Below are 25,745 nucleotides of genomic sequence, written 5' to 3' on the forward strand. Positions count from 1 at the left end.
GCCTACAGCTAGGCCACCATAGCATGGTAGCATCTATGGCTATTGCCACATTTCTGGAGTCTACTTTCTACCTGCAAGTGAGAATAGCAGCTTACTAATCATGAACGGGGACTTGATTTTAAACTTGTGATTCAAGGCACAGTTCATTGGGAACTTCCCTTGCACAAATCCCATAGAAATGGATCTGGCAGCACAAAAGCATAGACCAACATTTTAAGCATTATCTGCTGAAAGGCAGTACATTATCATTAACAACAACAACAACAACATCAGAAGTAGTGCAGACCAAATAAACTCCTGAACCATTTTTCCCCACCAAAATCAGCTGACAATTATAAAGCAAATACAAATCAATCATACGCACCTAATGATTATTCAGCATGAGCATGGCAACCAGAATTTAAGGTGGGGAGAGCAAAAGGGAAAGATAGAAGCAGGTATTTTTCTGCTGCACTTGGCTCTTAAAGTATGCACCCTTCTTCCTTACATGGAAGTCAACAGTAGGACAATTTCAAACAATTAATGAATAGAATGTTGGCAAGAAACAACGTGCAGTTCTTTATACCACCTTTTGGGGGAATTTTTACCCTCTTCATTGAATTTTTTTTTTTTTTTTTTTTTCAAAAGACACCTGCAAATTTGGAGATCTCAACTTGTCCTGGGAAATATTCCGTCCTTATGGGTGGTCCCATTTTGACTACTATCTCTTGCAAGTTGGCACACAAATCAACAGCTTAGTTTTGGAGGTATAGATCTCACAGACTATTGCTCACCTTCACCATGGCTAACATCATCCCTGCATTGGATCCATGTACCCTATTTACAAGGATATGCTTTACCAAAACCAGTTCAAAATGAATAAAATCTAAAAAACAGCAGACCTGGTAATCTATAACCCAGTATTACTATTAATGCATTATCTCCTCATCTCTAGCTAAGGAATATTAATTTTCTTTCACTACTATTTTCCCTTTCTGTATATTACAGCAATACAAATAGTGCATTCATATGTCAGATTTTCCAATCCACGGGTGACTGAGAACAAGTCACATTCTCCCCTTATGCATTAGGTTTAATAGAACACTTGTTGGTTTGAGCACAAAAGGGGAGAGTGAAGAGAGTGATCACAGGACTTGATCCCAATTCTCAAATAGGGGGATTCTATTTGGGATTCTCAAATCCCAAATAGGGGGGACCCGGGAAACTATAGGCCGGTCAGCCTAACATCCATACCGGGTAAGATGGTGGAATGCCTCATCAAAGATAGGATCTCAAAACACATAGACGAACAGGCCTTGCTGAGGGAGAGTCAGCATGGCTTCTGTAAGGGTAAGTCTTGCCTCACAAACCTTATAGAATTCTTTGAAAAGGTCAACAGGCATGTGGATGCGGGAGAACCCGTGGACATTATATATCTGGACTTTCAGAAGGCGTTTGACACAGTCCCTCACCAAAGGCTACTGAAAAAACTCCACAGTCAGGGAATTAGAGGACAGGTCCTCTCCTGGATTGAGAACTGGTTGGAGGCCAGGAAGCAGAGAGTGGGTGTCAATGGGCAATTTTCACAATGGAGAGAGGTGAAAAGCGGTGTGCCCCAAGGATCTGTCCTGGGACCGGTGCTTTTCAACCTCTTCATAAATGACCTGGAGACAGGGTTGAGCAGTGAAGTGGCTAAGTTTGCAGACGACACCAAACTTTTCCGAGTGGTAAAGACCAGAAGTGATTGTGAGGAGCTCCAGAAGGATCTCTCCAGACTGGCAGAATGGGCAGCAAAATGGCAGATGCGCTTCAATGTCAGTAAGTGTAAAGTCATGCACATTGGGGCAAAAAATCAAAACTTTAGATATAGGCTGATGGGTTCTGAGCTGTCTGTGACAGATCAGGAGAGAGATCTTGGGGTGGTGGTGGACAGGTCGATGAAAGTGTCAACCCAATGTGCGGTGGCAGTGAAGAAGGCCAATTCTATGCTTGGGATCATTAGGAAAGGTATTGAGAACAAAACGGTTAGCATTATAATGCCGTTGTACAAATCTATGGTAAGGCCACACCTGGAGTATTGTGTCCAGTTCTGGTCGCCTCATCTCAAAAAAGACATAGTGGAAATGGAAAAGGTGCAAAAGAGAGCGACTAAGATGATTACGGGGCTGGGGCACCTTCCTTATGAGGAAAGGCTACGGCGTTTGGGTCTCTTCAGCCTAGAAAAGAGACGCTTGAGGGGGGACATGATTGAGACATACAAAATTATGCAGGGGATGGACAGAGTGGATAGGGAGATGCTCTTTACACTCTCACATAATACCAGAACCAGGGGACATCCACTAAAATTGAGTGTTGGGCGGGTTAGGACAGACAAAAGAAAATATTTCTTTACTCAGCGCGTGGTCAGTCTGTGGAACTCCTTGCCACAGGATGTGGTGCTGGCGTCTAGCCTAGACGCCTTTAAAAGGGGATTGGACAAGTTTCTGGACGAAAAATCCATTATGGGGTACAAGCCATGATGAGTATGCGCAACCTCCTGATTTTAGGAATGGGTTAAGTCAGAATGCCAGATGTAGGGGAGAGCACCAGGATGAGGTCTCTTGTTATCTGGTGTGCTCCCTGGGGCATTTGGTGGGCCGCTGTGAGATACAGGAAGCTGGACTAGATGGGCCTATGGCCTGATCCAGTGGGGCTGTTCTTATGTTCTTATGTTCTCTATGGTTGGAGGATACAAGAAAGTGACTTACAAACACAGCCTGAATCAACCAATGGTCAGCCATTTATGAAGTAAAATCTAAAATTAAAAATGAAGATTTCTGGTACTAATGACAACTAATAAGAGCTGAGACTGGCCCCACTGCATCAACACAAGGAGACAATGTACTCCACTCTGTGCTAACATTGGGTGTAACTACCATGCTAAAGTGCTGTATTATCAATACATCGAGTCAAATACATGAACTCACTTCAGGATGTAGATAAAGGAAGCAGAGCAAGTTTGAAAAACTTCAGTGCTCAGCAGATACAAAAAGACAATGGACAGATACACAGTTTTGTAAGTGTGATTCTGTAGAATTATGACATGAAGTGTATGCTTGCTCCCTCACCCAAGTAAAAAGTTAGGATTTATTTAAAAAGTAGACAGAAGGAAGACGAGGAACACACATATACACACAAGGAGAAATTATTGTGAATGAAATTATATTTTAAGATTATTTTTTCTTAAATCTTAAGTTTTGATTCCCTAATAATAATGGCAGGTAAATAAATGAACCAATTCAAACCCTTCTAGTAGACTGGCTGAGTTTTTAAGGGTAAGTATAACAACAGCACAGAACAGCATTTCTTGTCTGCCATCTAAACCATTTGGAACTCTATTTTGGGAGATAAGTACAGCACTTATTCTTATGATTAAAACTGTGCTCACTCCCATTTGGAGAAACAGTTTTACTATATGTCTCATAAAACTTTAATGGAATACTACTACATTCAAAATTAAGTTCACTTTTCATCATTAATGAGTCAACATGCAACTGTACTATTATTGTAATGTACAAGAATAAGCTATGAATCCCACCTGATGATCCAAATATATGGCATTCCTTTGAAGGTGATGAGAAAGAATCTCATTCTAGCAATCAGCATTAAAGAGATGAAGGGAGGGAAGAAAGAAAAGGACAGGTATGAAGAAGACGTGAAAAAGTCAGTTGGAAAAGAAACAGAAATACACATCTAGTTTTTCAACTATTTTTAGATTATATTTGAAATTTTTTTACATAAAAACTGTAAGATACTCAAAATCCAAGAGAATAAATATTGAATTTTAGATCTTCCCCACAAGTTTACACTATCATTTTGAAGGGCCAATCAATACAGCAGTAATAACGAGAAGCAAAAGGTAACAAATGATCTGCTCTGTTTTATAAAGCATTAGTTTGCAGTTGCAGAATATTTAGTACTATTAGCTATGAAAATAATTTCTTAAAATAAGATGAAGAAAAACCATCACGGCCATGTAGAATTTACACAGACAACTATGAACCCTTTGAAACACTTGTGCGCATTTCCTGCCCCTGAATACAAATTTACAAGCTATTTCAATGATGAACACATAATGGATCTGGGTTAAATCATATTTATTGCTATTCTTATCTATGTTAGATTTTGTGCAACCTGCAGAACTTGCAAAATTTGGACTCAATTAAAGTAAAATATATTTGTATATCTGAATATTTACTGCTAATATCTGAAAATTAGTATTCGAATAAATTCCTTCCTTTGTTAGAATTACGAAGTATTCAATATCCATCCTTGAAGTCAAAGGGTTGATAGCAGATCACAAATACCAGCAAAACAATGATACTCTACATCTACATTAGAGGAACTTGGCACCAATGGTACAATGCAAGGCTGGATTAATGTATAGCTGAGAATTAGCGAAGATGGCACATAACAAATATCACTTCATAGCTGACCTTTGGGCTGCTGGCCTCAAGTTTTAGTTGCATGAGTTGTGCTAATGTGTGTTCCCGGATACTACTCAGTTCGGCTTGCTGCCTTCTCAGCTTTATGAGCAGCAGCGTGAGCTCCTCTGGCTGAAGGAGTATCGTGTGAGAAGCCAAAAGAGTGGGAAAATAGGTTAATCTGTGCCCTGAGTAAGACCTCAGATTTATATTCGTGTTTGATCATGCTGCATACCATACCATCTATCCAAACTACACAAAACTCTTTGGAATTTGAAACATTTGTCAATGTCATCTTAAAGTTCCAAAGCTTTAAGTCTCACTGGAACAACTTTTGTACACAAAGGGCTCGATCCCATCCATCACAACGAATATATTTTGCTATGTAAACTGCTTTGTGAACTACTTTTTATTGAAAAGCAGTATGTAAATGCTCTTAATAATAATATATGATAGAATTTCACACTAGAGGTGTTGATAAGGATCAATTAAGTCATATGAATAGCCTGGGCTAAGCCTACCTTCTGGGGAAAATTCATGCTGCTGACTCAGAAACCTGCACCCAGAGGGAGAAGATTATTGCTCTTCTGGTCCTTGAACCAACATGCCTACTGGGTTTTTAATTCATTCTTAACAAGGAACATAGCCAATAATCTAGAGCAGTGGTTCTCAAACTTTGAGGGAGCTTTACTCCCACAGTAAGTCTTAGTGGGGGGAGGGGCTAGGGCAGCGACACGATTCTCAGGAACGCGCCGCTAAGGGGAGCGAGGGGGGTGCTTGTGACTTACTTTTGGAAGGCAGGGCTGCAGCAGGCTGCAGGAGGTATGGGGAACCCTGCGCAGCTCTGCACAGCACTCCCCGAGGCTCGGAATGTTCAGAGAAAGCGAATGCAAAGCACTTCCGTTTTGCAGGAGGCGCTTAGTGTCCACTTTCAGTGAACGTTCCAAACCTCAGGGAGCGCTCTGCAGGGCTGCACAGGGCTCCCCGCATCTCCTACAGCCCTGCTTTCTGAAAGTAAGTCACAAGCACCCCCCCCTCGCCCCCCCAAACAGATGCAATCCTGGGGATCGCTTCCCTGCCTCTCCCCTTCCCCCGCCTCTTAAAGGGACGGAAGAACTTTTACACGAACTGGTGGGTCACAACCCACCAGTCTGAGAACCACTGATCTAGAATAACCATATGATTCTGATTGGTAACAATTCCAGAAGGGAATTGAGAGACCAAAGATTAGGGCTGGATAAGAATATTTCTTGCCTCCCTACCAAAATCTACTGCAGAGACTAAACTAGTTTATTGAAAGCAGTGGGAGAAGGCTGTCTTCTCTCACCCAAATGCTAAACTTTACATTGGACTTGCAATATTCGTGCTTCCTAACCCAACAAATGTCTGTCACCTTTCTGACTTCTTTGTCCACTCCATCTTTGGCCTTCACCACCTCTGGAACCCAGAGGCTGAAGTTTCAGTCTCACAGAAAGATTCTACAGCACTGATCTGATAAATCTTACAGTTGAATCCTCCATTTCGATGACTTCTTAATATATTGCTACTGGCATATTTTCAAACTCCTGTCTCCACTCCTGCCAAACTTCACCACTTCCTGCAATCCAATCCAGACTAAATGGCCTATGGCTCAGTTTCTGACACTGATAGGTATATCAAAATTTCTATATATATATGTAATGGAATTTTCCCACTATTCATATGGCACATTCTATATACAAATAGCCTAATTCAAGCAAACACCCATATAAATCTTGGGAACTTGCAGAGATCTGGAATATCCCTGTGATGTGTTTAGGTGAACCATGTAATCCGAGTTCCTGTATTTCATCATACAAAAACTGAACTGAATGTATCTCATGGACAAGAAGTATAGCATGTTTTTGCAACTGTGGCTGTTCTAAAGTCCAGCAGAGGGAGTAAGAAATTGTCATCTCTAAGGCAGTAAGTTATACTAGGTTTCATAATGAAAACATATATTTTCCCGGATTTCTGTTCATTGGTTCCTTGGTAAATAATGGGTTTTAAGTGAATGAAGTTCATTGCAAAATATCATGAAAAGTCTATACTGGCTTTGGAAATATCAGATATTTTTGAACCAAAATCTTTGTCAAAAATTTCTCAGAAGAAATTAAGTTTTCAGTTAACAAAAGTAACTGCAGTATCTAGTTACTAGATGAAAGTTAATAATCTTGGGTCTTGAAAGTAAGAATACTTTCAACACAATACAATACTTTTAATAATGCAAATAAAAATGTGAAATTAGCATGTGGATAGTTTTGTTTTCACAAGACAGCACAATGTATAGCAAATAGCAAACTGCCTATAGGACCAATTTTCAACTAACTGCGACTTTCATTTTGTAGTAATGAAACTTCCAGTAATTGGCATTTCCCCTCCACAACTGAACAAACAACTTAACTGGTAACTAAATTTGTGAAATGAACACCACTAAAATCTTAAGGTGTCTTGTTGTTCTAGGTGTGACTAAAATAAAATACTTACATAGGTCAAAGAGACAGTAATTACCAAATAGTAGTAATATAGCGCAAATGACATTTAAACTAAAAAGCAACATATCACCCTTTAAAAAGTTTAATGCACCTAAATGGAATTGGCCCATTTATAAGGAAACCCTTTATTTACTGAAACAAAACAAAAAACCCCTGTGTTTAATATAGGTTCTACAACCAGAATAGCTGGTAAAATCATGATGTTTATTGGCTGTTCTTAAATAAAAAATGATGTGCTAAATATAAAAATGCCACTCACCGTTTTCCCTTGCAAGCTCTGGGGAGTAACAGGCTGTACACTCAGACCTGCTGGCATCGACCTTCTGTCAGGCACAAAGACATGCTGCTATTGGGGGGGGGGGAGAAAGAAAGAATCCTTTGTATTATAATTTGGGGTGCCTCTCAAATCTTTTAGAACCAAAGGTCAAGTGTGTTATTTTAAATATGATTTTCCAAGTCAACTTGTGGTTTACAAAAGGTGTCTAAAGTGAATGTTCTGGCTAATAATGTGAGTACAAAAGCTATGAATTGCAGCACGTTCATCTCAACCATTGCAAATGCCAAAGAGACCCGGAAGGTCCAAAAAGCACTCCAAGTACAACTAAGAAGGAACTGCATTTATCATGGCAAATACTGTTTACTGTGTCTAGTTAACTAGTGTATTTTCAAAGTCACGGGATGTTCCCCTGAATGTCATGGCTGCATCCAAAAACTGAAGTGCGGTAGGTTTATACACATTCCTGTGCTGGAGAAACAGGCAGCTATGCCAAATGGCTCCTGGACTCCTTGCACAACCGTGCCTCTCCTTTTCAGAAAGAGATACAGTCACAAACCCTTCCCATGGAAGAAGATGAAAAGGGCACATGCATGTGTTGTTTGCTGTGTGTTCTACTGTGGTATAAGGCAGCAGTCTTGCCCCTCGCAATAATTGCAGAATGTGCAATTTTTCACTAAGGTATCTGTACATAAACACAGGAGCAGCCCCCAAAATATTAAACATGTTTGTTCAAATATGAATTCAAGTTTTGTTGTTCCACTAGGGTTGTCGACCCTCCAGGACTAACCCAGGAATCAGTATTCACCTCCAGGAGAATAATGAAAGCAATCCTGAAGATTTTTAAATTCCTTTTTAGGAATTCCCAACATAATATCATATTGGAAAAAAATAATCTTCAGGAACAGCCTGTCAGAGCTAGCAACCCTATGTGCCACTTCATCAATCTGACAATTTACACCCTAATTCAGACCCCATGCCCACCCCCACAGGCATGCATACATATAATATTTATTTATAATAAATATTATAATATTTATAATATTCCCCAAACAAGTCCTCTTGGATCTCTTCCTCTTCCTAAACAGAGAAGGTAGGACTCCTGCTTCTTTTGCTGTCTTGCCCCCAGACATAAGAAGCCTTGTAGCAATAGCAAGGATGAAGTGCACTATGGAGCTTTTTGAGGAAAAATGTTACATACAAATGTGATGGGTTATATTCTCGAGATAGAAAATCATACCCTTCACAAGGATGCTGTAATTTGGGTGCATTAGTTGAGCACTACTGAATATGCAAATCATCTTTTCAGAGGGCTCCAAAAGGACAAATTGAAAAGGTAACTCCACCTTTGTGCAAAAAGTAGGCCAGCATCCCTGAGTGTTCACTGGAATAGGAATATAAGTGCAACTGAGAAATACAGATGGGAGGATGATTCAGGATTTAAGAAAAGGAAGGAGGTGGACAGCTACAACAGGGGTTTAACAAAAGGAAGGAGGTGGACAGCTACACTACTATTTTTGCTCCAGCAGCAAGAAAATTTCCTGACAATAAAGTGAACAATGAAGAATCTGTGCTAAGAAAAGGTTGGAGATTCCCTAGCATTAAAAAAAAGGCGAATTCTGTCACAAACTGGGAGGGTAACTGCTCTGGTGGGGACCTTAGGAGAGTTTTTTTTCACCAGTGTTATAGAAAAACACACCAAGTATTGAGAAACTGGCAAACCTAAAAGGTACGCTGGACTGTTTTCAATGCACATTTGAGAGGTTCTATATCCATTACTGCTATTGCTCCATTTTCAATTCTATGAAAGGATACAATTCCCTCTACCACCTGGATCTACAAGTCAGAGTTTTGCTAGTTTGCTCCTATAACACTAGTATACAAATAGCTACATATTTATTTTTCAAAAATGGTATCAAACATATCAAAATCCAAGTTTCATTCCATCAAAGAAACTAAAGTAGAAGGTTTAGAAAAAATGCAATAAACAATATTTTACCTTGGTATGATGTGTCCTGTGCCTGCGATCAATTGTTACATCTCCTCTTTGCACTGGTGACGATACTTCTGACCTGTAGTTCCTCTGAGGGGAGTATCCTTGAAAACCTGCTATTGAACCATGGGAAGGTGATGTGGGAATCATATGCACCGTTTGATCAGATATATTAATCATAGTTTTGGGGCTACTTAAAGTACCGTGTCTAGAAAGAGTTGTTTGTTTATTGTAAAATTGCCGTTGCTGCCATTCATAGAGTTGCCACATGGTGTCATCTCGCATAGACCTCCTCTTGTCTTCTGCTGGCAGTGATCCAAGGGTCTTGTCATAAATAGATGGTGTCACACTGCACATGCTTTCAGGCCTAGTTTTGGTGTTCCGTGGTAGGGTTCGATACCCTTCTGGATATCGAGGTATAACTTGGGCTCGATGGCTTGGCATGTTCCTTGGTAAGGTCTGGTATGAAAGTATGCTGAAACAAGAATTCCCCTTCAGTAATTCAAAATATAAATAGCTGTGGGAATAACCAGCACTTTGTTTTCTTCTCCCCTCCCCCCAATACATGTAACAAATAATTCTTGTAATCTGCTTGGGTACCTTGACTCTTGATACTCTTAGTCAAGATCTCTTGACTAAGGTATGCAACTTGTCCCTCAAAACAGCCACGGTACCAAAAGATTGGAGGATAGCAAATGTCACGCCTATTTTTAAAAAGGGAAAGAGGGGGAACCCGGGAAACTATAGGCCGGTCAGCCTAACATCTATACCAGGTAAGATGGTGGAATGCCTCATCAAAGATAGGATCTCAAAACACATAGACGAACAGGCCTTGCTGAGGGAGAGTCAGCATGGCTTCTGTAAGGGTAAGTCTTGCCTCACGAACCTTATAGAATTCTTTGAAAAGGTCAACAGGCATGTGGATGCGGGAGAACCCGTGGACATTATATATCTGGACTTTCAGAAGGCGTTTGATACGGTCCCTCACCAAAGGCTACTGAAAAAACTCCACAGTCAGGGAATTAGAGGACAGGTCCTCTCCTGGATTGAGAACTGGTTGGAGGCCAGGAAGCAGAGAGTGGGTGTCAATGGGCAATTTTCACAATGGAGAGAGGTGAAAAGCGGTGTGCCCCAAGGATCTGTCCTGGGACCGGTGCTTTTCAACCTCTTCATAAATGACCTGGAGACAGGGTTGAGCAGTGAAGTGGCTAAGTTTGCAGATGACACCAAACTTTTCCGAGTGGTAAAGACCAGAAGTGATTGTGAGGAGCTCCAGAAGGATCTCTCCAGACTGGCAGAATGGGCAGCAAAATGGCAGATGCGCTTCAATGTCAGTAAGTGTAAAGTCATGCACATTGGGGCAAAAAATCAAAACTTTAGATATAGGCTGATGGGTTCTGAGCTGTCTGTGACAGATCAGGAGAAAGATCTTGGGGTGGTGGTGGACAGGTCGATGAAAGTGTCGACCCAATGTGCGACAGCAGTGAAGAAGGCCAATTCTATGCTTGGGATCATTAGGAAGGGTATTGAGAACAAAACGGTTAGTATTATAATGCCGTTGTACAAATCTATGGTAAGGCCACACCTGGAGTATTGTGTCCAGTTCTGGTCGCCTCATCTCAAAAAAGACATAGTAGAGATGGAAAAGGTGCAAAAGAGAGCGACTAAGATGATTACGGGGCTGGGGCACCTTCCTTATGAGGAAAGGCTACGGCGTTTGGGCCTCTTCAGCCTAGAAAAGAGACGCTTGAGGGGGGACATGATTGAGACATACAAAATTATGCAGGGGATGGACAGAGTGGATAGGGAGATGCTCTTTACACTCTCACATAATACCAGAACCAGGGGACATCCACTAAAATTGAGTGTTGGGCGGGTTAGGACAGAGAAAAGAAAATATTTCTTTACTCAGCGCGTGGTCGGTCTGTGGAACTCCTTGCCACAGGATGTGGTGCTGGCGTCTAGCCTAGACGCCTTTAAAAGGGGATTGGACGAGTTTCTGGAGGAAAAATCCATTATGGGGTACAAGCCATGATGTGTATGCGCAACCTCCTGATTTTAGGAATGGGTTAAGTCAGAATGCCAGATGTAGGGGAGAGCACCAGGATGAGGTCTCTTGTTATCTGGTGTGCTCCCTGGGGCATTTGGTGGGCCGCTGTGAGATACAGGAAGCTGGACTAGATGGGCCTATGGCCTGATCCAGTGGGGCTGTTCTTATGTTCTTATGTACCTTACTCTAACCTCAAAATTCTAGTCCTGGCTCTCAATGGAGAGCTCCTGTCCTAAGGTCACACCTGATGCCAGTCCATATGGTGGAGTGACATAAATTCAGGTGCATGAAGAATCCAAGTGTCCTTCCTCAAGCAAACAATGTTTTGAAGTTTGCTGTTAAGCAGCACATTTTACCATAAACTTGACTGCTTCAGAGAGAATGTCTTTGAACTGGTGAACTTTCAACTATTAAAGTTGAATACAACCTAAAAGCAAAAGCTCATCATTACAGGCAAGAAGGTGAGTGGGCAATTTTCATGTTTAACATGGGAAAAAATTACAGGAATTTACCTGTATCAAATGTTTACTAACATCACTAATTTTTCACTATTTCACTAAAGTAAAAGTACCAAACTTTCGCTATTTCCAATTTATTGGCTTTTCATTTCCCACAGATGTAGTACTGAAGGCAATGTAGTCAATTTAGCATACTAAGAGCACATTCATAGAGTATTTTTTTTTCTATTTATTCCAAAGTGGTTAATTGTGTCATCAGTCTTACTCCTCTCCATTTCTAAGTATATAGTCTGCATTAACTTTTTCATCCATACTGAACTAACAAGATTTCTCCATGATCAAAAGGAATTGAATCCTGTCAGTTAATAATGTTTTGTTATTAGCTTTTGCCATTAAAAAACTCCTACAACAGAATGAGTTTGTTTTGGAATGCAGCCAACGTAATAATGCTGTGACAAAAACTAACAGATAACTCAAACGGGAAAGATTCACATTTCTTAAGCCTGCTCAAATTGAAAACACAGCAATTTAGCGCAAGCATAATGTGATGACATTCAAGATATTATACTCCCTCTATGGGAATGCCATAAGCTGTCAATGTTCTGATGATGTGTTCCATTACAAACCACCACAATTTATTCCCTTCTAATCCTGTGGTCCAGTATAATTGCCAATGTTTCTGATCTCATAATCCTTGTTAGGAGACAGGGACTTGCTATGGGTTCACAGCAAACATGCAAAATCTCCTACACATAAACTTTGTCCTATCTCCTTTTTAGAGCTAACCATGAGGCAGTGTTAATAAAGATTTGGATATAGAAGTTGGAACCAGGGCTAGAAGCTAGTTGGCAAGCTCAAGTTAAAGCCAATCTGGTTAGTAACCCAAATTTGATTATCAATAAACTGAAACTTAGTTCAGCCAAGACAGTAATGCTGTTGATCAGCATGAGTGCCTACTTGGTATGGAAGTTACAATTTACAGTTGGCCCTCTGTATCCATGGATTTGGCATCTGCTGATTCCACCATCCACAGATGCCAAGCCTATGAGGGCCTTCAGGAAGTCACTTCCTGGATGTCACTTCTGATACTATGACATCCCTTAATACTACCCAAGAGTTTTTACAATTCCCTCTTGTTTGCCCTGGTCCCACTTCTCTAACCTTATCATACTCTTAATCTACCATGTCAAAGACTATATGCATACTAGCAATTTTTACCAGGAGGACCTGATTTTTTATGTATGTTTAAAAATATCCTAAATTGTATCAAATCAGCATTAAAAAGCATGGTTTGGAAGGAGAAAACCCCAAACTCAACTCACCAGCAAGAACAGGACGGATTGCCAGCTGAAGCTATGGAGGGTTTGTGGCACCTTATTAAAGGGGGTCATCAGTTGCAATCAGGAAGGGTGTGAGAAAGCAGGCTTAATCCTCTTTAGCCAGTTAATAAAAGGAAGGGAACTGAGAATGACAGCTATTTGGAGCTGCAAGTACACAGGGAGCAGGCTTCCTGGGAAAGACACCCAACTTTTCATGTATAATTCTAACAAGCAACCCTTTGGGATAGGGAGCATTGTGAATCAAAATAAATTTGAGATGGCATTTCCAAGTCAGTTTAATATCCTAGTGTTTCAGTACCCAAAAATACAGAACAACTTCAACAGCTTCTTGGGGCCCTAATAGAAATTTTAGTCACCTGAGACTGAGTAACAGTAGTACCATTTAAAGAGACCAAAGACTCAATCCTATCCACTTTTCCAGTGCTGGTGCAGTTGTGCCAGTGGGATGTGCACTGCATCCTGTGATGGAGGGGCAGTCACTGAGGCCTCCTAAAGGTATGGAAACATGTGTTCCCTTACCACAAGGCTGCACTGTGGCTACACCAAAGCTGGAAATTTGGACAGGATTGGGCCCCAAGGTGTCTGCTGCAAGCATTAACTGATTGTTAAATAAATACAAAATCACTCACCCTCTTGTTTCTTCATCCTGCCCCTTCCCTCTCTGTATTTTAATCCACTGTTCCAACTGCAGCATTGAGTTCGTTCTCTGTATGACACGTTCAGACTCTATATGTGAATGAATGGCATTGTGATGGATTCCATCTCCAGAGTCTGCCAGAATAAGGTTGACGGTTTTCTCTGACCCGTTTAAATGAACTGGTCTGCAGTGCCCAGGCAGGACTGTGCTTGCTGGCAAAGTCCCATACTCAGATCCCAAAGAATTCAGTTTCACGCTGTTGATTTTTGTTAAGGGTCTATCATGTCCAACTTTTTGAAATCCATATTTTTCAGCTTCTAAGGCCTTTTTGTCTTCAATTTTGCTCACTTCTTTGTTCCGCTGATTATTCTGTGTCTCTGGTTTAATTAGCACCCGGTGGTTTGCAATGTTATTCACTTCACGAGGTGGTGTGTTTTCAACAGCTATCTTGTCTGCTCTAAAAAAAGAGGAAGAAATACACTAGAGAACAATATCCCCAGAAATATGCTGGAACAGGTACAATTTGCCCTTTTTTCTGCCTCGCAGGTTAGGCAAACATATTGGATTCAAGATTACAGGTCTCAACTAGAAGTGCTGAACACACACGGATGCACTAAAACAACAAGATTACTATTGGGGCTGAGGAGAGTGGTCTTGGGCTCCTGCCTACTGCTGGGGTCCCTGCTGGTATAGGCTCAGAGGAATTCCAGAGGCCTCTGTTAAAACCATCTCTCTTATGCTGTTACACTCACAACTTTCATCTTTAATCTCTGCTCTGTCATCCTGTTGTTTTCTTCAATCACACTTAAATTGGGCACCCTGACATTTAGCATGTTCCAACTTTTCCTCTTCAGACGGTATTCGCCACATGGTGCCACAATGCTAATTCCATTCCACTCTTAATGGGTTTGATTTAATTAGCTGCTACAGAAATTGCACAGTTTTTGAGGTGCACTTTCTACAACTATGAGGTAACTATAAATGGGAACTAGTTTTAGGATGGTGTCAATTTAAGACTGCAGCATGATTTCATTAATAATGTCATTGTCTGCGCAAGCAGTTTCAAATAATATATTTGCCTGCAGTGATTCAAACAGCAAACACTCTGATGAATTAAAATGTTCAGTGGTTAATGCTTGGAAGAACTTTTAAGTTTTGTAAACAGAATCCTTTGGAAAAGAAAAACATGTTTTGGGATTTCAAAGTGTTACGTCATTTAGAAGACGTCTGCAAACTACTTGCATGACCTAGATTAAGGACATAATGCAGCCACCTGAGAGATAGTTTCATTGTACGAGTGACAATTTAAATGCGTTTTTGATTATTTAAAATAAAGGATTAATTACTCTCCATAGACCCCTCAGGACATTATTAAAATTAGGTCTATTTAAAATATACTCCTAGACATTGTTATTCAAGAGTACTTACAAGTCTCTAAGGTAAAATAACTTCAGTTAAAAGTGTATTACACATATTCATTACTAGAGCCATGTAAATCTAGAAAAAAAAAATTATGCTCCCATTATAAAAAGAGATCACATCCAAAAAGCCAACATGTTACAAGTAAGTGAGAACCCAATTCTGTGCTCGGCAGCACGGCTCCATGCTGCCGAGCACTGTTGCAAACGTGCCGTAAGGCATGTTTGCGAGCCTCACCGCTGATCTCCTGCCCGTGCTAGGTCACCGCCGGCCGGTGCTGGTCTAGCGCAGGGCTGTTGCCCAGCTTCCGTGGGTTGGTGGTCTCCCGGACCACCAAGCCGTGGCACGGTAGGCAGGGGCAGGGAGGAGGCGTTCCAGGGAGGGGGAGGCCAGCAAGGGGCGGAGAGAGGGTGGGTGGGAGGTGTGAGGGGGAGGTGTGATGCGGGAAGGGGGGCAGGGTGGAGATGTGCCGGAGGGAGGGAAGGAGGTGGGTCCGCAGAGCTCTGCTCTGCAGGATCCAAGGCACTTGTGTAGGGCTCCGCGCCCTACACAAGTGCCTTTACCTTACCACCAACCAAAAGAAAGTGAGCAGCCCCATTGTGGGGATGCTTACCTTACCTGGTAGCCCGGCACGCGCAGGATCTGGCGGCAGCCCTTCTCAGTGCCGTCGAGCCTGGGCGACCCGGGCAGCTCAGGATTGGGCTGTGATTGAATAGGAAAAGATAATTGCCTTCCAATTTTTTAAATGATGTAGTTCTAACCTGCGTAGAACTACCCATTCCACCTATTACAACTACTTACTAAGGAAAATCGGCAAAAACCACTCCTCTTATGAATTCAGATATATGAATTCTGTTCACACATGTATAGGTTACAACATAGGTTAGACACCTTTTCTCATTGGAGAAATGGGGGACAAACTGGGAACTGTTGTATACCACCCCCCCCCCCCAAGAGTCCAAAGCTCTGAGTTTGATCATCATTTACAAGAGAGATGCCTGGCCTGGCTCGTTTGGGCAAGGAAGTGAGTTGTGTTTTAAGTTGGTTTAATTCTGAATTATTGAATATTAATACAAACATACAAGGCTTAGTTCTTTAAACAAGTTTAATAATTTTTTTTAAACAATATCCTTACACTTCAGGAAGGGGTGGACTAGAGGTCTGAACTAAAAATATTCAACCTTCTAGTAAGGTCACCAGCTCTGGTACCTCACCTATAATATGCAAAATAGACCAACTTCAGTTCAGAGATTTCCCTTTTTTGGGTCTTGTTTTGTTTTTGCACAGATTACCCAGCTAAAATCAGGGGAATAATATTAAGGAATGAGGTTTCATGCACTAATTTTCATGGAAGAGTTGCCTCTTTCCTTAGCTTCATATCATCTTATTTTAAAGGATTATTTCTATATAAAATATAAATCTATTCTTCAAAATAGTACAGCAAGTCATTTCAAAACTTTATCCCCTCTATAGCATCTAATTCTAGACAGATTATTATCAAATCCCAGCAGCACAGTGTTGGTCAGAAATTTTGTCAGCTTCCTGAACCTCAGAAAAATACATATGAATGCATGCCCCACACACCCACAATTCCACTGAAGACAACTGGAATTTGTCAATGATCAAAGGTTGCCCATATTTCTGGGAATGGGATACCAGTAACCTCGAAGAAACTTGGAAGAAATAGCACACACCTGAACGTGACCTGAAGGCTTGCAAAAAAGTCAAGAATATTATTAACCTCACATAACTTTCTAGAATGAAATTTGACAAAGCTAATAAAAACCCAGAATTTGTATTACTCATACTTCCAGACACAACTACACAAGAAAATGCAATTGAGCTTGGTGAGTACAGGCATGTGGATGCAGGAGAACCCATGGATATTATATAACTGGATTTTCAGTAGGTGTTTGACACAGTCCCTCACTAAAGGCTGCTGAGAAAACTCCAGTCAGGGAGTTAGAGAGCAGGTTCCCTCCTGTCCTCTAATTAGGAACTTGTTTACTCAGCGTGTAGTTAGTCTGTGGAACTCCTTGCCACAGGATGTGGTGATGACATCAGGCCTAGATGCCTTTAAAAGGGGATTAGACACATTTCTGGAGGAAAAGTCCATCAGAGATAACAAGCCATGATGCGTACGTACAATGTCCTGATTTTAGAAGTGGGCTACGTCAGAATGCCAGACGCAAGGGATGGCACCAGGATGCAGGTCTCTTGTTGTCTTGTGTGCTCCCTGGGTTATTTGGTGAGCCACTGTGAGATACAGGAAGCTGGACTAGATGGCCTATGGACTGATTCAGCAGGGCTGTTCTTATGGTACTATAAACTAACACAGATTTTATAGGATCATCAATCTGCATTACCTTTTCACAGGCTCTGTCTGTACAAGTGCTGCATCTACCATGGCTTTCATCCATAACTCCATTTCCTTCACTGTATCTGTGCAGAAATAATATGTCCTCATGTTTGGATGAGCTGCCTGATTGGAAATGACATAGTTGTTGTGGGGGGGACAGAAGATACAACAGTCTGAGAGAGAGAGAGAGAGAGAGAGAGATCAAAGAATGTTACCGGTTTCCTTAATCAGTAATTCATTGGCTTCAAGATTTATGCAGGCTGCCTCTAGAAACTCGTCACACAATAACTAATACAATGTTATTCAACATCATGCTCATCTTTTGAGGCAATTACACTGAGGAAAAACACATTAGAATTAAATTTGTAAGCCTTGTTGTTTCTTGGTGCACCTGCTGTGTGTTTCAAGTCATTTCTATGAATTACAGAATAAAAATTCACTACTTGCATCTGTGACACAGATTATAGAAATATATTAGCTCAGATATAAAAAGTCAAGACAAAATTGCAAGCTTTACAATGTGTAAACTCACCCATTAAGACTTGCAGTGTGGTTTAGCTTACTCTCGGTCAAGAACAGCCCAAAGAAGTTCAAATCCAAGAAACAAAATACAAAATTAGAACAAGATATTCCTTAGAGGAAGATTTTTAATTGCTCACACATACCTTAAATATTCATCATTCACATAAAAGTTAAAGGGTTAAGTTTAAGGGTGTTGATTCTTTTACTCTTATACAAATTAGAGATATTTTTTCGCAAATGAAAAAAGCAAATAAGGTGACAGTGGGTCCAATCCTATCCAACTTGCCAATGTTAATGCAGTTCCAGGGTAAGGGAACAAATGTTCCCTTACTTTGAAATGGCCTCCCTGACTGCCTCCCACTGCAAGATGCAGCACATGCCCCAATGGCAAGGCAGCATGAGTACTGATGGTTGGGTAGGATTGGACCCTGTAATGCAAAATCACAAAAGCACACAAGTAATTATTTAAGCTGCAACTTGGGTGGCAGAGAAGATCTGGTATTAGAGGAGGGGAATGGGCCTACAAACTTCATGCTCAATCTGGTGCCACTTGGATATTCCATAAAAAATACAAACAACTACAGGATGCTCCCTCCTTCAAAACTTCAAATCCCTTCTGAAAACACATCAATTCCAGTATGCTTTTGGCAGTATGCCTTAGTCTCCCATTCTCTACTGTAAATAAGCTTAAGTATGTGAAACTGAAAACAATCACATACACTTCACCCCCTTTATATCTGCAGCCCCCTTCTTTCCCTCTCTGTTGTCTTACTTGCATCATTGTCAAGACGGGGAGACCAATTCTATGGTTTCTGATGCCCACAGCTCTAGTGGTGCCAAAATGGTGACCACCAGATGTTGTGGGCAGTGGGATACTACAGGTGGTCTTCTCAGGAGAAGGTAGCGTTTGCTCCCTTACCCTGGGCAGACAGCAGCCAGTGGCAATTGGTCTCCTCAGCTCTGCACCTATGTTTGAGCAGGCACAGAGCTAAGCAAACTCATGTTTGGCTGCCACAGCTGGGAGGCAGGAAAGGACGCTGCAGCAGAGCCTGCTGCTGTCTCTGCCCCTCTCCCGGTCCAATCCTCCTCACCCTCCACCCCATTCTGCCCACTCCCTGCCTCCCCCATCCTGAAAATACTGCCAGCCAGTGGTTGGCCATAAACATGGCAAACAGGTTCATTTGTAACACTATAAACAATTTCATACCTTTACTCAAGGCATAAAATTTTCTGCCTTTACACTTAGTAAATGTTTTTGTACTTGTAGATAAAGGATCTTAAGATATTGAAGTAGTCCTCATTTATTTTAAGCAGAAAAATCTCTCTGAGGTAACTTTCCACCATCCACAATGCATGTGCACACAACTACGGCTTCTGGACAAAGCCCAGAGAATGGATAATATCCTCACCTTAAAAGCATATTTGCGGTTGATGTGATCTTCAGAAGAAAGCATGGATATCTGAAAGCTAGGAAGAAGTATGCTCCCCAATATGCCTTCCTCCTTCTCATCTGGAATGACATAATAATTGATTCAAGCAGAACTGTTCAGCTGTAATATAAAATACAGTTGCCCCTCATCTTATGTGCAGGTTATATTACAGAGCAAGCATGTAAAGTTAATATTGTGTATACCCAATATTCCCCTAAAATACATACTGAGACTTTAAAAGTTATGAGAGACAGGTGGGAACTGAAACCGAACAGCAGCTTCATTCTTTGATCACATGCTCACTCTCAGACATGTATGCTCACTCTCAGACAGTGGAATAGCAGGTGGAATTGCCTGCACTATTTAAACTGCTGCTTTGTTGTAGTTTTTGGCTTGCCAACTGTATGACATTGGATTTGCACAAGTAAACTGTGCCTAAGACAAGGGGTGACTATACTACAAATAGAAATTTGCAGCAGATACTTAAATGCCTTGTGGGAAAAATTCAGAGTGAACCCCTATAGTCATCAATACCACTATTTTTTTAATAAAATGTTCACATTCAGCAATTTTATAACAGTTGTACAGAGAGCCACTAACCATGCTATGAACAGTCTCTTGAGAGTAAGGATGAACAACTGGAGGCCCTGGGGACCCCTAAGGAACATGACATGGACCACAAGTTGCCTAACTGATGGTGGGGACAAGATTTTGTGGGAAGTCAAATTTATATAGGATGGGTGAAAGAGGCTTGGCCCACCTGTCTCCAGCCCCATCTCAGAGTAGGTTTCCTGTAGGGTTTCAGATTGATTACTAGACATCTGGATGCTGTGTGTGAGTGTATATATAAAGAAAATAGGGTATCAGGCTTATGGAGTTAGAAAGCTAGTCTCACCATACAATATAATATCTGTAGTAAAGACTTGTGAATCAACAAAAGAGACCAATGCAAGCCTTAAGTCTCCTGCCTCAGAAAGCTTTAAAAGCTAGTACAGACAACCCTCACCCAATGATCCCAAGACCTGGGTCAGTTTGGGCAACATTCTTGACACTGGTCAGGCCCTCGTAATTAAAGACATGCATGGTCACATCACAACTCCTTCCTTTATGCCTGTGCAAGTTTATTCAGTCATTGGGGGGGGGGGCACACACACGACAGTTTGTCCAAACTGTCCTTCTAGATAATTGAAGAAACTTATCAGGAAGAAGGGCCATTACGCGCATGTTCTGTGAACCCATAGACATTTAAATCACATGTGGTCAGCTCAGAACCAAGGGACTAACCAGCACTTCACATGTCAGTAAAAAACAGAACAAATCTTAGGGAAACCATCCTAGCCAAATCTAGCAGATAAATTTTTTCCTCTGGCCAACAAACATGTCACTAAACAAATACTATGAAAAACCCAGTTGTTGCCCAAATAATTGAATTAAATCTGGATATTGCATTTAATCTGTGGAGTGGAGAAGGGGTTTTAAACCTACTTTAAGTCTACCTCAAGGCAGTATTTGCTGTGGAGTGGCAAATGAAGCCTCTTCAGTAGAAGGGCTCTGGAATTCATGAAAGTGAACACACAATTTGCTGTGTGCCGACTAAAGATCCCAGTGAGAATGTTGCAATCACTGAATCAATGCCTGGCCCCAAAACAAAGGCTACTGTGAAGATCAGCAGAATGTTTATTCAGGTAGTGTCTCTTATGTCTGCCTTTAATGGTAACTATGAAGTAAAATGATGTTGTTTTTCCAAAGCAAGCATGCAGTTTGCAAAGCAGACTATTATAAAGAAGACCATGCCATTAAAGCCTAAGCATAAATTTTCTGAAACACAGAAACAAACCATTCTTAACCAAGTACACTTTTGGGTGCAAAGTTTGCAGAACATGTGAGCATGCTGGTACGGGGGGGGGGGGAAATGTGAAATATAGCCATGGCACAATAGCAGAGCGGTCTTTTGCCATATGGACATACTCATCATTGAGGAAGTACAAGTACGATCAAGGCTTCTCACTGACAGCCCCCTGAACGTGCAAGTCACTGCCTAAGGGTGATGAGAACGCTCCAGATCTCTTTACTTTTTAAAAGGCACTCAAGACCCACCTGTTCTTGCAAGCTTATGACTTGTGAGTGGTTCCCGTATCTGTGGCTGCTGGTGTGTGGTTTTTGGCCTGTATTTAATTGCCATTTTAAACTGCTGAATTTAATTTTAAATTTTTTGTAGTAGCTGCAGCAGTAGCAGCACTTTTTTTAGTTTCTTTGCTACTATTTAGTGAAAACCAGGATAGAAATGAAAGAAATAAACCACCCCCTGTCAGCCCAATTCAAAGTAGTCCTTTCAAAGTTCAAAAGTAGTCCTACTTTGTCAGCCCAATTCAAATTCTTCTTTACAGATGAATCATGATTGAGGCAAACCAAGAAAGGGAAGGGAAATTAATTCAGAAGTTGGGAGGAGAGAGTGGCACATCACCAAAATTGGTTTTCTGGGAGACAATTTTATATCTGCACCAGACCAAAGCCACAAACACGTCCAGGGATGGGCGCTACTCAAGGCATGGAGATTCTAGCCTTGGCTACTCATATTGCTTAGTCATTGAAAATCACAATGCAATCTATACACAATTCTTTTTAAAAATGTGTCTTGATGCATAAGCTTATCCATATCTCTTTCTGAGTATTGACTGGAGTAAAGTTTATCAGAGGAATGAACATTAAATATCTAAAGAAGATTAATGTTCAACAGCCTGCTTACATTTATTCCCAAACATTTTAAATTATCGAAAGCCTTGCATAAGACAGCTGCAGCTGTTATGGGGAATGAATGCTAGAAGCAATTCATCTTGTGAGTTCTTGGACATGGCAGTCCTTTCATGTGTTTTTGCTACCCAGAAGCAAAGTCAGTCAGACATCTATAAATGTCACAATTGCTGCCAAAACATCTGGCATAGGCAGTGCAGCAACTAAGTCCTAGAAAACTAAAGTAAACCTACCTACCTACTTTTTCAGGTGCTGCACAAAGGCCACTTCCTGAATTTGAGTGATGGACAAATTTGCTGTAGTGAAAGTAATCCCAGCATGAAGGGTAAACTTGCATCACAGCATGCAATGGATATGTCCAAAGAATTGCAGCCAATTCTGGCTTCCCAATGCATGTCTCAAAACTCATCTCTTCCTCACACTTAATAGTGTAAACAGGAAGACACATGGCATGCACATACACCTACAGCATACACTGAGAACTGGCCCTAAGGGACCAGCACAGGCCAGCCAAACATGCCAACAACACTGCTTAATATCCACAACTTGGGGATGGACAAAACATGACAAACTACATGGCCCATAAGGTTTTCCCTTTAATTAACTGCATCCTAAGAGGAAGGAGAAGCAACTGATACCTACCGCAGGATAGCTACTAAGAGACGAGCAGCCTAGGCTTAACAGGGCTGACTGCTGGTGGAAGTGCCATAGTGAGCACAATGAAGCCACATGGCTGGCAACCACAGGCCAGCAAAGTGGCTTCCCACTGCCAGCGCTGGTAAGTTGGCAATGGGAAGAATGGGGTGGGGGAGGAATATGGGAGCGTCTGGGCAGGGAGGGGGGAAGGCAGGGGAGAAATGGGGGCGGGAGGGGGCGGATCCTGGCAGCACAGATGTGTACCAGGATCTTAATCCTATTGTCTCTTCTTTATTCTCCTTGGTTCTGTACAGCAAAATAGCTGGTGCAGATCTGAAGAGACCCATTGGCATAGCAGTGGCATATTCCAAGATAAGGGAACTAAAGTTCCTACCATGAAACCTCTGCACTGCCCCTCTCTGCTGGATGCGAAGTGTGCTAAACTAATTTAGAAAAATTTTTTAGGGAGAGATATTTGTTAGATGCTTAATACAACTACGTATGTAGTGAATTTAGTCACAGTACCATTATCTAATTAAAAACCTCCTTTGTAGGAACATTTGTCCACATATTGCTTTGAGTCATCCTGAATCTATTTTTATATGCACAAGATAAAAAACCAATAAAAGAATAAAGAAACCTTTATCCTAGGCCTTCAATTATAATGCTTATTCAATTAGAATGCCTGACTGTTTGCAACAAAGGTGGAGCTGGTCTTTTATCCACCAGCAAAAACTATTTAAAATGGTTGAAAAAGCAGAGGCTTTCACAAACACCAGAGTGCTTATAAGGACAAGAAAAAAAATTACTGGAAGTTCCTAAGTATAATGAAGGTGATGTGTTTGGATTGGGTTTGCTTAATGTGATACTGCTCAACTGGTAGGTGCTGGTAGATTTGCACAGCTCCATGACACAGGATTTGGTCTGCATGGCAGCCCAGGGCACTAGGTAAGAGAATGAGGCTTAAAACAGGAAGTCACAAGTTTAAACCTTAGCTAACAAATGTTCTGAATGAACTATCAAACTAAGTGGAACAAAGGCAGCAATGTGCTGAAGCACATGGGGGGTACTCTAACTTCAAATATATTAAAAACTAACAAAAAGCACTATACAAACATAATTTTTTTTATATTGTCTTTCTGTTACCAGTGCCCAAGATGGTATGCTGCACACATAAGTCAGTGATAAAGAAACCCAATTGCTATTAAAATCACAATATTACTAGAAATGATTATAATAGAAATAAAGATATTTACTGTCACTAGCACAATCTCTGTCATGGGATCTGTTCAACTTTATTAATGATACAGGTGCTGGATCTGTTTCTGCCATACCACCACTCCCGGAAGTATAAACACCTTCTAACCTTTTCTTTTCAATGATTTAGAGCTGTAGAAGCAAGACAATGCAAGGGTAACTGATTTCAGGTAACAAAATCAGAAGGAAGATCATGACACCCTTATACTCCAATGCACTTTAAGTTCCCCTTGGGCTGAACTTGAGAAATGCAGTGTCTGAACAATCCTAGTTTGTAAAGAGGGATAGGACAGAGCACAGCTGCTCTCAGAGTATTTTCTCCTTGGAGGGAGAGTGCTAATCCACCTCTACAAATAAAGATACACCCAAATCTGGTTGAATTAGGAAGCTCTCACGTTCCTTCACAACTGAGAGAGGAATTCACAAGGGGAACACTAAAAGTGAAATACAAACTGAATGTTCTCTTTCCAGCTCTGATTCAGATATTCCTTAAATTTTATCAGCCAAACGTTGTCTGTTTAATCAAACAAAGTCGATTAAACAACCTACTACAAATGGTGTTAAACAGTTTGTATACAAGTTACCGGTACATTTAATTTAGGGTTCCAATGATTTAAGCAAGTATTAACATGTTTGGTATGTTTTAATAACCATTTTTAATGCTTCCAAATGATTACTGGAACATCTGGTTATCTAACTCTATCTGCTTCCCAGAGGATACGTATATAAATAGCTAGTTTTATTTATTTATGCAATCTAAGCAAGGAAGTCAGCTCTTATATTTCTTATCTAGCCTAAAACCAATAATTTAATCATGAGGAACTCTAAGAGAATCAACAACACAATCATATATAATTTTTGTACTATTATTAATATTCTACATGTACTCAACAGGCTATATCCCACTAACTCTAAAATGGCAGCCTTGAACCTAAGAGTTGCATACTTGTGGGTAAGACAGCTGAACTGACTTTTTCCTGTAAGCAGGAAAACCAACTAGCAATCTGGCCACCTATCTAATTATAGTACAATTTTAGCTTGACCAAAGTCTCCATGTCTAAAATTACAGTGCCACAGTTACACTAATTTTGACTCAGCAGTGGCTTGGTTAAACAACCTATAATCTTTCTGTTTTAGGAAAAACACGTAATAGTTCTGATTTTGTAAGTGATCACAACAGGAGTGCTTTGGTCCTCAAATTATCTCTATAAGCTGGAGACAGCTTAAAATTATTTTTAAATTCTACAAACTGCTGCTACAACTGAAGGGATGGATATGGTAGTCAGTTTTGTTCTGCACCTCATTTCAAAGTCAGGAATTACAAATTACTATTCTCTATTTTAATTTCATCAATGGTACCAAACTTTAAAGTTGACTAACTCACACACCTTTGATTTTTACTACTATTTCATAGCTCTTTTTACTCTCTCCTTATCATCACTAAATAGTCAATATCCAATGTTCTGCATTCTGGTCTCCTTTCAACAGCACTTACTATTTTACATAAGTGTACAGTTATTTTGACCCAGTTCTAGATAAGTGAACCTATTTTAGATATTAAAAACCACACACAAGGCCATCTCTGGGGGCAGCCATTTTCAACCACTGTGCCGAGGCACACTAGCGTGCCGCAAGTGGTCCACAGGCGAGCCGCAGGAATTTGG

The 25,745-nt window shown here is 40.9% G+C and overlaps 1 protein-coding gene across 9 annotated transcripts in view; it reads right to left on the reverse strand.

The window, feature by feature from the left end:
* The window catches only part of PLEKHA5 (pleckstrin homology domain containing A5), a 239,741-nt gene that overhangs the window by 36,394 nt on the left and 177,602 nt on the right, over positions 1-25,745 (reverse strand). For 3 of the 9 annotated variants that reach the window (XM_066633188.1, XM_066633187.1, XM_066633185.1), the window contains exons 8-14: positions 19,417-19,517; positions 17,493-17,608; positions 13,700-14,164; positions 9,229-9,697; positions 7,215-7,301; positions 4,455-4,574; positions 3,557-3,610 (exon numbers count right to left, since the gene is read on the reverse strand). In XM_066633188.1, coding sequence (XP_066489285.1) covers positions 3,557-3,610; positions 4,455-4,574; positions 7,215-7,301; positions 9,229-9,697; positions 13,700-14,164; positions 17,493-17,608; positions 19,417-19,517 — 1,412 coding nt within the window. The remainder of the gene's footprint in view (positions 1-3,556; positions 3,611-4,454; positions 4,575-7,214; positions 7,302-9,228; positions 9,698-13,699; positions 14,165-17,492; positions 17,609-19,416; positions 19,518-25,745) is intronic. The other 6 variants (XM_066633189.1, XM_066633186.1, XM_066633191.1 and 3 more) reach the window with 5 other exon arrangements.

The sequence above is a fragment of the Tiliqua scincoides genome, chromosome 7, assembly GCF_035046505.1.
Source record: "Tiliqua scincoides isolate rTilSci1 chromosome 7, rTilSci1.hap2, whole genome shotgun sequence".
Lineage (NCBI taxonomy): Eukaryota > Metazoa > Chordata > Lepidosauria > Squamata > Scincidae > Tiliqua > Tiliqua scincoides.